At 38.6% G+C, this 13,404-nt stretch overlaps 1 protein-coding gene across 6 annotated transcripts in view; it reads left to right on the top strand.

Moving 5' to 3' along the window:
* The window catches only part of CHCHD3 (coiled-coil-helix-coiled-coil-helix domain containing 3), a 294,734-nt gene that overhangs the window by 47,899 nt on the left and 233,431 nt on the right, over positions 1-13,404 (top strand). For all 6 annotated transcript variants that reach the window (XR_003118585.1, XM_025379581.1, XM_025379579.1 and 3 more), the window contains exon 3: positions 11,590-11,671. Coding sequence is in view for 5 of the 6 variants with exons in the window: in XM_025379581.1 (XP_025235366.1) it covers positions 11,590-11,671 (82 nt within the window). In the remaining variant the exon portion in view is untranslated. The remainder of the gene's footprint in view (positions 1-11,589; positions 11,672-13,404) is intronic.

Genomic DNA, 13,404 nt, shown 5'->3' with positions numbered 1-13,404 from the left:
AAATAAATATCTTAGTTGAATTTAGGAAGGTTTATTAGTGCATAATGAATTTGGGGATTAAAAACAGTTACATTGCTAAAAAGTACATTCTACTTCATAACAATGAGAAGAGGGAAGATTGGGCTGGGCGCGGTGGCTCACGCCTGTAATCCCAGCCTTTGGGAGGCCAAGGTGGGTGGATCACCTGAGGTCAGGAGTTCAAGACCAGCCTGGTCAACATGGTGAAACCCTGTCTCTACTAAAAATACAAAAAAACTAGCCAGGTGTGGTGGCAGGCGCCTATAATCCCAGCTACTAGGGAGGCTGAGACAGGGGAGTCGCTTGAACCCGGGAGGGGGAGGTTGCAGTGAGCCCAGATCGCGCCACTGCACTCAATCCTGGGGAACAAAGAGCAAAATTCCGTCTCAGTAAAAAGAAGAGGGAAGATTGATTTATGAACCTAAGTATCGGAGTGGTATTTGACTTTCTGATACCAAAGCAATCTCTTTAGGTAAGGACATTAGTCTTGGTTAAAGCTTTTTTAGCACATGAAAAGGCTTGTCCACTCTTCTTTTACTGTTGTGAAATATTCTTTTTATAAAAATGTACTATGAGCCCCACATCAGGATGGTAACTAGGAAAGTAGACTAGAGTATAATATATATTAATTGGTCTTCGTTACTGTATATTAAACAAGCCGATCTTCCTGAGTAATTGTATGTTTTATTCTCTAAATTCCTTTTGAGAAACAACAACTACCATTCGTCAGTATAAGTTAGTTACAGATTATTGATTATGGCTGCCCTTTAAATATGTACAGAATACACTATTTGTGAAAAATGTCTTTTATTTATAATTCTTCCTCTTCTTTCCTTCTTGTTTCATTTCTGAAATGTGTTGAAGGGAGGCCTGTAATTGCTGCCTTCCATTGTTCTCCTCCCACTGATTGGAGGCTCATGCCGTCTGATTTGCATGCACTCCATGGGATGATAGGTAATTGTAAGCCATGCTGCCAGATCTCCCTCCTGTGCCCAGGGTAGACATTAATTCACTGAACCTGGGCTTGGCCTCAGAGTCCTCCATACAGCAACTCAGGCAGCTACTGCCAGTTGATCGGAATTGGCACGTAAGATGAAATCTATTTATCATTCCTACACTTGCTATCTTGGTTTATTTTTTCCTTTCCATTCCGTTCCATTTCTTCTTTGCCCCTAATGATGTTCCTCTTTCACTCCCTTCCCTCATCTGATGAATTTTTAAGGCCTATCCCTTAACCTTTTGCTTTTTTTTTCCTTTATGTGTATTTTTGACGCATATATATATATGGAGATATATATATTTTTTCCAGGAGAATTCACTGAGCTCAAATCTGTAATAGTCATTCCCAAATCAGCATGTCGAGCCAAGTCTCAAATCAAATATGAGTTTCAGGTTCAAGTATCTAATTGCCTACAATTCCATGTGGTGGTTCTGCCATTACCTTCAATTGAATATGCCTTAACTCATTATCTTTCTTCTCCAAACAGCCTCTCCTTCTTTACTTAATTGACCATCATGGGTATTAATTTTCTGGCATGGGTGCACCTTTGACTTTTTCTTTCATCTCTCAGTCAGTCTCAGATGATCATTTTTTCCCCATGAAAAATCTTGAATCTTAGACTGTATCTTGGCAGCCAGTCTCCTACTTTAAGCCCTCTTAACCTTTTGCCAGTGGCTGTCAAACTTTAGTGTGCATCAGCATCACCCGGAGGCTTGATGACACACAGATGGTTGGACCTCATCCCCATGGTGTTGGATTCTCTAAGTCTGAGGTGGGGCTGAAGAATTTGCATCTCTAGCAAGTTCCCAGAAGAGGCTGCTGCATTGAGGGGAAGGTGAGGTTACACTTTGAGAACCACTGATTGCCTTCTGCTTTCCCTCCCAGTTTACCTGCAGATCTTGACCAGGTTAAATTTCCTGTCCTAACACTCTATTTCATTGTATTATTGCCATTTTTTCCCCCAACTGTCCAGGATGCCGTATTTCTTGATATTTCTTATCCAAAATCCTTCATAGTTTCCAAGACTCACAGCAATTTAGCCTAATTTACTCTTCTGTTTTTACAAACAAGTTTTGTTTGGTAACAATTTTTTTTGGTTTCCTTTTCATCTACCTGCTCAAGTTCCATATCCTTAACTATAGCTGACCTTGATAATTTTCCTTAATACTGAACCTCAATAGTATAACTTTACTGACTCAGACTGTAATCACCTTAATGGTAGAGATCATCTTATATGTCTTCATCTCTCATGAAGCCTAGTGTAGGATTATGTCAGTGTGGATGTACAAATTGATTGCTTCACCTAATTTGGAATCAAACTTGATTCAGACTTGATTTGGAAAAAAACAATTAGAGAAAACAAAAATAACTTCATATCGTTGATCAGAGCACAGAAAACTGAGCTTCAGCATTGAAACCAAGACTTCATAGCCAGTGCATTAAAGTTGTAATGAATACCTGCTCTTCTCTCCTTTGTAAACAACACACTGTCATTAGCGATGGCTCCAGATGTTTTGTAAAGGAGGTTCCAGGAGCGGAAGCTTAATGGCTGTGGTGGCCACTACCTTTCATTTCCAGCTTGGTCCTCTATGCATTTCATGACTCCTGAAGAAACCTTTAAATTTGGCCACACAGGACCATTTGCATGAAATGGAAAAGGGCTTGGGTCGTTTCTGTACTTCATTTAGTTTGGAGAGTTAACACTGTGTTACAGTTTTATCTCCAGTGAACAAAATATAATCATTTTTGAAACAAAAAATATTAAGCTATGTATCAGAAAGCAATATCCAAAGGTAATTATCATTTTTTAATTTAAATTATAGATTTTATTTTCCTGGAGGCCTTGTGAGATCTTACAGCTATTATTCAGAATATTAAGACATGAAATACTAGATATATCTGATTCTCAATGCTGGTTTTATGAATTGTCTATTTAAGAGGTCTAAACTGTAGTATATGAATTAGGAGCTTGTCTTTTGCTATACAGCTATAGCCCAGTATGGATGTGTTTTTTTTCCACATGGAATGGAACATGGAGTTAGTTTCTATGGGTGCTTATTGTGAAGCAAACAATAAAATGAACATTATTTGCATAATATGCCATTCAGATTAGAAATTTGCAAAGGTATATAAATCCTGATGGAGTGATAATGCTACAAAATAAGCTATTAACTTGATGCTGTTAATGTTCAGGTTGCCAAACTCTTCCTAACACTGTGCCTTCTGGCACAATATTTATGATTAGGAATGTGCAGTGAGGAGTTTTCTTTCTACCGTCTTCATTAACTTTAATGTGTAAGTAGCCACAGTTACCCCTGCCAGGTAGTAGACAGATGGCATTTGTTTTGAAGGCACTCTTAAGATACATTCCCCTTACAAGATGGTGAAGGTAATTTTCAGCTGAATATACCTATACTCTCTGCATGTGTGGTTTAAATCAGGTTTATTTGTCTGCCAACTAAATGGTGCCGCAAATGGATAATGGCAAACCATTACTTGTTTATTTCTTACCGTTGAGATTTATCCTAGTCATCTTTTGGTTCTTCTTCCAGTCAAACCCTGTACCTTTTAGAAGATAAGGAGCAGGACAAGATTTATCCTGTAATCTATGCTGCGAGTCATTTAGCTCTAATATACTTTGGGTTGTATTTCATTGATTACATGGATGCTTTGATTATTATTTTCCTAAACAATAAATGCTCTTCATTTGAATGAATTTATTGAAATTATAAGATTAATGAGTATTTCTATAGAGCTGAAAATTTAATTTGGCTACATCTTATGGTATAACCTTTTGCTCAACTATCTCAATCCTGGGAGAATCAGAGTCTTTATCCAAAATCTGCTGCTTATGTTATGCAGGTACATAATACTTATTTTGTTCTCTTGGAAGATCTTCATGGTTTCTCTTTAGTGTGTTTAAACTAGCACATGAAAATAATAGACTTTACAAAATTGGCTATGACCTATATCAGCAAATGGTAAAACCAGAAAGAAAAATACATTAAAGGAAAAATCCCAAAGGAACTGATATTTCTCTAAGAAGCAAGGTATAATTTTTATTAAGCAACTTAAAGAGATTGTTTAAGGAATACTATAATTGGGGAGGGAATTATAGTGTAAGGATTATGCAAAGAAAATGAAGTAAAGGAGAATTACAAGTGGGAAAAGTTGCAAAGGAAATTAGTATGTTCCTTGAGGTTCAGGGAATCTGTATATGTTTCAAATCATGGTTGCATTTTCAGTCTTCTGTTTTTCATAGTTGATCAGTTCATCAAGTCCTTCCATCTTTTGGAGTCATTTCTATTCATTCAAGGATCTATCTAAAATGTATAATTATGTCTCCCCCTACCATTGGGAATTTGGGCATCACCTGTCACTTAGAAGACAGGTGAGGTGTATTGAATTTATGCTACACTTTCTATGAGGAATTAGAATTTCCTCACATTTCCTAAGAATACTTAGAATCAAGTATAAGTTTAGGAATCTTGAACTTTCTTATTTGATCCTGAACTCAAATTTATAGCCCAGAAATTTTGGTGGCTAAGCAGGTCAAAAGATTCCTAGGCAATCCATAAAGAAGACCCTTGGACTAGCCAAAACATTTGTTTAGAATATTGTTTAGTAAAGACAAACAAAAATTTGTTAGGAAGCCAGAGCTGCTTTCAACCATCCAAGTATTTATAATGGTTTCAAGTAAATGGTTTAGAGCCACACTTGCTAGAACTAAGCAATTGCAATGCTTGGCTTTTTCTCACGTTTTATGGTCAGTGTTTATATCTATAACTAATTGACAAAATGCCAGTGTTTGTGTTCGTTAAGATACATTCACCATTGAGAAAGAAATTAAAATGGTTTCTGAGAAGAATTTTAAAAAGTACAGGCTATACAAGTATGGGAAGAAAACATTCTTTTGTCTTAACACATTTCTAAAAGGAGAGTATATGTGTATGTAAAAGCCATGGAACCATACTTACTGAACTTGAAATAGTTTTGCAAATTTCCGTGGCAAATGGGATTTATATGGCTTGAACATTTTTTTTGTTTTGTTTTGTTTTGTTTTTACTCCTTTTCTCATTTCACAAACTTTGCCAGTTCCCAAAGATTTGCTTGGAAACTCACTGTGCTAATAGGCAAAGTTGGCCTTTCTTGTGCTTCTCTTAAGCTAGCCCATCCTGAAACACTGACCTTTTAGTTTAATAACAGTTTTATTTGAGAAAATGTTCAGATCCTGGGAGCAGAAAAGAGTGTTTTCAGAAAGGCCATTTTAAATAGTGGTCTCCAAATGCTGTATCTTTTTCCCTCATGCACTTTGGGTCAGACCCATCAGAAGAAATACAGTATTGCTTTATATATTCTATTGATTTAAAAACAAATACCATGAAGCTTAGATGTGCTCAGAACCCATCACCACACGGGTTTATTTTCCTGGCTGTGCTTTGATTTGCTGTTTTAGATTTTAAACTCTTTATGCTAGGTCATGTTTTTATCTTCTGTTATTTTAACTTCTCGTTTGTAGCTAAGGTAATTACTTTCTCAGTTGTGACCTTGGACTTGACCCAAAAGTTGTGATTTTTTTTCCCCCTTTCTGGAAATAGGTAGGGCATTAGAAAGAGCTGTGCTTTGGTTCCTTTATGGACCAAATTGATGTCAAGCAGCTGGTCACTTGGACGTGTCTTTTTCAGTGGCCACGGGAGCGTTCCTGTCCCTTTCATTGCTGTTGTTGTCCTCTTCCCATGTTTTTCTTTCCCCTCATGGCCTACCTGGACGATGCCACCTGTAACCTGCATCTCTTTCTCACCTCACCCCACAGCAGGTGGCAGGGCTGATGATAGTAGGGAGAAGGGGATAGGGAAGGAAATGGCAAGCCTCCAAACTGCATTTTCTTCCCCCAAACCACTTCCTCTCCACATTCTCACCCGCATGGCTTTGTGCCTACCCACCCAGCTGGTAACTGTTTGATCACACTGGAATAAACGGCTCGCTGCTGATTTGAGCTTTTCCTCTGGTAGGAAGACACCCCTATGTCATAGGCAGAAAGTGCATTATGAAGATATGACATTGTACCAAGTGACGTAAGCCAGACACAGAAAGACAAATACTGTACATTCTTACCTATATGTGGAATCTAAAAAAGTTGAGCTCTAGGAAGCAGAGTACAAGAGTGATTATGAGGGGATGTGGGATGGGGAAATAGGGAGATGTTGATCAGAGAGTACAAGCTTTCAGTTATAAGGTGGTGACTTTAGTTAATAATATTTTTTACTTGAAATTTCATGAGAGAATGGATTTTAAGTGTCCCCAGTGTTCCCCACCCTGATGGTAACTGTGTGGTGCTCGATGTATTTGTGGTAATCATTACATGATTCATACCACATCATCACATAGTTCACCTTGAATATATATGATTTTATTTGTCAATTATACCTTAATAAAGCTGGAAAAACCAAACTGCTTAATCTGTTTTCTGTTGCTTATAACGGAATATGTAAAACTGGGTAATTTATGAGGAAAAGAAATTTGTTACTTAATGTTATGGAGGCTTTGAAGTCCAAGGTTGAAGGGCTGCATATGGCGCAGGTCTTCTCACTGGTGGGGGCTACTGTAGAATCCCTAGATCGTGCGGGAGATCACATGGTGAGGGGGGCTCAGTATGCTAGTCCAGCTCTCTCTTCTTTTTCTTTTTTCTTTCTTTTTTTTTTTTTTTGAGATGAAGTCTTGCTCTGTCTCCCAGGCTGGAGTGCAGTGGTGCGATCTTGGCTCACTGCAACCTCAGCCTCCTGAGTTCAATCGATTCTCCTGCCTCAGCCTCCTGAATAGCTGGAATTACAGGTGTGCACCATCATGCCCTGTATTTTTAGTAGAGATGGGGTTTCACCATGTTGGTTAGGCTGGTCTTGAACTCCTGACCTCGTAATCTGCCTGCCTCGGCCTCTCCAAGTGTTGGGATTACAAGCGTGAGCCACCATAGCCAGCCTTCTTTTTCTTTTTAAGGTACCAGGCCCACTCCCATGATAAACCATTAGTCCATGCATAGATTAACCCATTCATGAACCCTCATGACCCAGTCTCACCTCTTAAGGGCCCCACCTCTCAGTAGTACTGCCACAGTGGGGATAAAGTTTCAACATGAGTTTTGAAGGGGACAAACATTCAAACCATAAGCACAAACAAACAAAAAACCCAAGACAACAACAGAAAAGATATGATACAGTTTTATCGTTTACTTAGAACACTGACCTCAGTGCATCATAGTTACACTCTGAGGTTTTACAGAAGCCTAGTTTTAATTTGAATTAAATTAAATTGAATTTTGATTGAGAATCTGATTGAATTTTGCCTGAGAAATATCTTGCTGTTGTAACTTGAAGTAGTCTAGGAGAGGCAGCATGATTTTACATGTACCATTTGACTGTGAGTTGATACTAACTGGTATGATCAGTCATACTAATTATGTTAAATATTTGGTTCAGTTTTTGCTACTAATGGAGCTACTGGTTGTATGCAATTTGAAAAATTTTAGTGTCACATTGTTTTACTTGTTTATGAGAAGTAGATGAAAGTATGAAAATCATTACCTTGTGGAGTCTCGTCTAGAATTTCATAGCTGACAGGTGCACCCATGTGTCATGTTTTTAGATGGGGAAACTAAAATTCAGTTAGATTAACTGATTTATCCAAAATTTGTTTAGTAGAAAAGCAGACTATTTGGACCTTTTGTGGAGCTCTTACTGCCTGAAATTTCTCTGCTTTTATTTGGATCGTTTAAAAATCTTCCATACTGAAAGAGCTTTAATACTTGCCTGAATGCAAACAGAATTCTATTCTAGGGGTTTTCTAGGTTTTGTTTGACCCCTTCTAAGTAGAGACTTGTATTTTTCTCATGTTATAGACTATGAAGTAAGAGAGAGACAAAACAGAAGCATAGTATACAGTTGGAAGGGTCTGTAAACACCCATTTCAGAAAATGTTATTCTCTTGCTGCCCAGAGAGGTTAATACCTTTCCCAGGGTTCCCCCAGATTGTTGATGGCCATGGTGGGATTAGACCTTAAATAGTTTTTCTTCTATTTCCTGATTCCCTGTGCAGTGTTCTTTTTGTTCTTTTCTTTTCTTTTCTTCTTTTCTTTTTTCTTTTCCTTTTTCTTTATTGCTTTCCCTTTCCCTTTCCTCCTCTCCTCGCCTCGCCTCGCCCCTCCCCTCCCCTCCCCTCCCCTCCCCTCCCCTCCCCTCCCTCCCTCCCTCCCTTCCTTCCTTCCTCTCACAACTTATTAAGGTACATTTAGCATATCATAAAATTCATTCAGAGTGTACAGTTCGGTGGTTTATAGTATATTTATAGAGTTGTGCAACCATCACACAATCTAGTTTTAGAATGTTTTTGGCTGGGCGCAGTGGCTCACGCCTGTAATCCCAGCACTTTGGGTGGTCGAGGCAGGCAGATCAGCTGAGGTCAGGAGTTCGAGACCAGCATGGCCAACATAGTGAAACTCTGTCCCTACCAAAAATGCAAAAATTAGCGCATGCCTGTAATCCCAGCTACTTGTGAGACTGAGGCAGGAGAATCACTTGAACCTGGGAGGCGGAGGTTGCAGTGAGCCATGATCGCAGCACTGCACTCCAGACTGGGCAACAGAGCAAGACTCAGTCTCAAAAATAAATAAATAAATAAAATAAAAATATTTTCAACATCTTGAAATTTCATACCCATTAACTGTCATGCCCTATTTTCTGCTTTCTTCTATCCCAGGGAACTACTAATCTACTTTGTGTGTCTATGGATTTTTCTATTCTGGACATTTCATGTGAATAATATAGTAGGTGACTTTTCATGTCTGACTTCTTTCACTTAGCATAATTTTTTCAAGATTCATCATGCTGTCGCATGTATCAGTACTTCATTACTTTTTATGACTGAATAATATGTGGAATGGATACACCACAGTTTGTCCATTCATCAGTTGCTAGGCACTTAGGTTGTGTTTAGTTTTGGGATATTGTGAATAATGTCGCTATAAATACTCATGTACGAGTTTTTGTATAGATATGTTTTCAAATTTTGAGTATATATAGTACCTAAAATTAGAATTGCTGGGTTATATGGTGACTCCTTAGCATTTTGAGAAACTGCCAAAGTGTTTTCCACAGTGGCTGAGCTGTTTTGCATTCCCACAAGCAATGTGTGAGGGTTCCAATTTCTTTACATCTTCACCAACACTTGTTATTGTTTGTCTTTTTTATTATAGTGGGTTTGAAATGGTATATCATTACGATTTTGATTTGCATTTTCCTAATGACTAATGCTGTTGAACAACTTTTTATGTACTTGTTGGCTTTTTGTATATCTTCTTTGGAGAAATGCCTTTTTATAGCCTTTGCCCATTTTAATTGTCTTTTTATTATTTGTCTGTAAGAGTTCTTTATATATTGTATACTCTACATACGTGCATACTCTGGATATGAGTCCCTTGTCAGCTATATGACTCGCAGATATTTTCTCCCATTCTGAGGGCTTTTTATGTTCTTGATAGTGTCATTGGATGCTGCTGTTGCACTCTGATAGTCCACAACTAAGAGAAATCGTCCTTCTGATCTTTCTTTCTTTTTTTTTTTTTTTTGAGACGGAGTCTCGCTCTGTCACCCAGGCTGGAGTGCAGTGGCCGGATCTCAGCTCACTGCAAGCTCCGCCTCCCGGGTTCACGCCATTCTGTGGCCTCAGCCTCCCAAGTAGCTGGGACTACAGGCGCCCTCCACCTCGCCCGGCTAGTTTTTTTGTATTTAATAGAGACGGGGTTTCACCGTGTTTGCCAGGATGGTCTCGATCTCCTGACCTCGTGATCCGCCCGTCTCGGCCTCCCAAAGTGCTGGGATTACAGGCTTGAGCCACCACGCCCGGCCCTCTTTTTTTTTTTTTCTGAGACGGAGTCTTGCTCTGTCGCCCAGGCTGGAGCGCGGTGGCCGGATCTCAGCTCACTGCAAGCTCCACCTCCCGGGTTTACAGTATTCTCCTGCCTCAGCCTCCCGAGTAGGTGAGACTACAGGTGCCCGCCACCACGCCCGGCTAGTTTTTTGAATTTTTTAGTAGAGACGGGGTTTCACCGTGTTGGCCAGGTTGGTCTCGATCTCCTGACCTTGTGATCCGCCCGTCTCGGCCTCCCAAAGTGCTGGGATTACAGACTTGAGCCACCGCGCCCGGCCCTGATCTTTCATATATCTTCTTTGTTATTGCCTCATGTCAATGAAATATTTAAAAGGGCTTTTGCATATCCTATTATAAATAATATTTTTGCATATGGTGTGGGAGTAAGCATTTATAATGTCGAGATTATCAAAAGGGACACTGCTGTCTAATTTTCCATCTAATAGGCTCAACCATTTGAAATAAAACTTAGGTCCTGGCCGGGCGCAGTGGCTCACGCCTGTCATCCCAGCACTTTGAGAGACCAAGGTGGGCGGATCACGAGGTCAGGAGATTGAGACCATCCTGGCTAACATGATGAAACCCTGTCTCTAATAAAAATACAAAGAATTAGCCAGGCATGGTGGCACACGCCTGTAGTCCCAGCTACTCGGGAAGCTGAGGCAGGAGAATCGCTTGGACCCGGGAGGCAGAGGTCGCAGTGAGCTAAAATCGTGCCACTGCACTCCAGCCTGGGCAACAGAGTGAGACTCTGTCTCAACAAACAAACCAAGAAAAAAAAAACCAAAAATAACCTTAGGTCCTGTGCATGTTCCTAGATCCTCCTAAGTGCTTCTGGTGCTTTCTTGTTGATAATTTTGGGTAGTAGGTCTCTAGTGAAGAGGAGTTACTCTTCGTTTACTTCTTGTGGAAGGCTCTTAAAGAAGCCTGTGAAATTTGTCCATTTTATGTACCATCATAGCTGTAAGAAACTTTACAAAACATACCATACACAATCTTCTAATTGGAAAGACCAGATGTTTCAAATCAAGTCACCAGGTATTTAGAAAGCTCCAGCTGTGTTCTCAGTACTCTTTGGTGTCTCTCTCCAGTTGCTGGCACTTGAATTTGAATGACATGTATTCCAAAAAATAGGGTTTCAAAATTTTCATAAATTACAAATGCCTTTTTTCATAAATAATGGAAAAATGAATGTAACTGCAAATGATTTGCTCTGTAATACTTGATTTTGATAGAGGTTTAATTATTGAAACGAGAAGTTTTTTTTTTGTCATATTGCTCTCCGAAGTCCCTTCCTTACAGCCTCCCCTCTCCTTACACACCATTGTCAGACTTTAATGTTAGGACATCATCATAAAGAATTAGTCCTTACTGACTCAGTCCCCACTGTACAGTAAGCAGTTCCTTGAGTTTGTTATAAATTTTGGCAGGAGTGGAAATCTAGGTCACCAGGGAACTCTTGATTGAATTACTCCTGAAGTGCACTAATTGGCCTTTTCCACAGTGCTTGAGAAGTTCCACGGAGATGCTGGCCACTTGGCAGAACTTTGTCCATTCAAATCTAGTCTCAGCCGGGCTTTCCTGAGTATTTTCTCGCTTTTATTTTTAAGAAGTCACCTATTTTATCTCCTTCTGCTCTTTGTTGATTCTAGTTTCTGATGAAGAATTGAAAAGAAGAGTAGCTGAGGAACTGGCATTGGAGCAAGCCAAGAAAGAATCTGAAGATCAGAAACGGTGAGTTTTGTGGTATCAGAGAAAGGTTTTGGTGTACTTGTTGTATTGACCAGTATTTTTAGAGAAGAATGATTGTAATAAATCTCATTATTTGTGTATGACTGAACTTCAGAATGTGCTGAATACATGAACTTGGCCATTTTTGGTTTTAGATTGTGCCTCTTAGAGCCTTGGGTTAGCTGCTTCCCAAAGCTGACTGTGAATTACAATTATATCTCTTGTACTGGTTGCTTGAATATTGAGCCCTGTTTTCTCAATATGTGAGAACAAATTTTTGAGGATTCTCCAGGAATTTCCCAGTCGATCAGCGAATGTACTCATGATTGAAAATTACATTGCTTGCTACAGGCACTAAAGTAAATATTTTGGCTCATGATGGATATCATGTGTGATACATAGTGCCTGGATTAACAAATAGCACTAATTATTATTTTGTTCACTTAAAAGAATTAGGATGTTACAGATATAAGTAAGGTTGGAAATAAAAATCCTATTTCCATCTTCTAAAGTTAACCGCTTTTTAACATTTTATTGCTGGAGATTTTTTCTTCTGCACACACTTCTGCACACTGTTGCCATTATTACTACTACTAATAACAACAGCTAAAAGAATGTTCATTGAAGTGTTTTTATAACAGTAGAAAATTGGAAGCAATCCAAACTGACCATCCTGGAGGACTGGCTGAATTAATTACGGTACATGCCTGCGATGGAACACTAGACCGTCAGTTATAGACCTATGTGCTGATTCAAAAAGATGTTGACGAACTACCCACTGAAAAAAAACACCATGAAATGATTTAAAAAAAACATTTTTTTAAAATACTACTTTTTGAAGTTTTAGAGTATGTACTTATTCATAAAAAGATGGGAAAACATTTTAATCTAAGATAAAGTGCTTCCCATCTGTACTATTTCTGGAGTTTGCATATAGCTTAGAGAATTATGATTACATGATCATGTGAATGTCTTTTTACTGTGAGCACCAAACACATGCTTGCCACCGAGCAGATGCTTAGTTTGTATTTGTTTTGTTTTGAACTGCCCAACTATTTTGCTTGAGAGATCTGGAGGTAAGGAATCTTTGAATTGGATTGTAGTCCTCACTGGCCGTAGGACCTTCACCGTATAATTTAACCTCTTTGAGCCTTAAGTATTTCATCTTTAAAGTGAGGGTTGTGAAAAATTATTCTTTAATATTTCTTTTGACAAACTGCTAAGCTAACTCCCAATTTGCACAAAATATACAGAACAGAATGTGAATTTTAGATTAAGACTGCCATTTTCTCAGGAAATAGAGAAGGCTTATGACTTACGATTTAAAAAATCAAGATGTAATTAGTACTGCCAGAAAGGTCTGCGTATATTTCCACAGTTTCCCATGAAGTGCTTTATAATTATTTAATTGGGTTAGGTTGATAGACTATATAATTAGATAGTGATGTTTAAATATTCAAAAAAAAATTCAGATTACTTTCATTAAGAAGCAAAGACAATCGATATGTTATGGTAGAATTTCTTGTCTTTGAAATTTTGTTATTTTTAATTGTTTTATTTTAATAGGGATTTTTTGGTTAGATTCTCATTTACTTTGCTTATTATATTTCACATAGGTTTTTTTTTTTTTTGGTCTTCCCTTCTCTCCATATGGTGCAGGCTTTTTGTTAAAATAACTCTCACTGTGTCTCCTCCTCCTCCTCCTCCTCCTCCTCCTCCTCCTCCTCCTCCTCCTT

The sequence above is a fragment of the Theropithecus gelada genome, chromosome 3 (genome assembly GCF_003255815.1).
Source record: "Theropithecus gelada isolate Dixy chromosome 3, Tgel_1.0, whole genome shotgun sequence".
Classification (NCBI taxonomy): Eukaryota; Metazoa; Chordata; class Mammalia; order Primates; family Cercopithecidae; genus Theropithecus; species Theropithecus gelada.
Note: the sequence above shows the minus strand (reverse complement) of the source record. Positions and strands in the feature narration are given on the sequence as shown.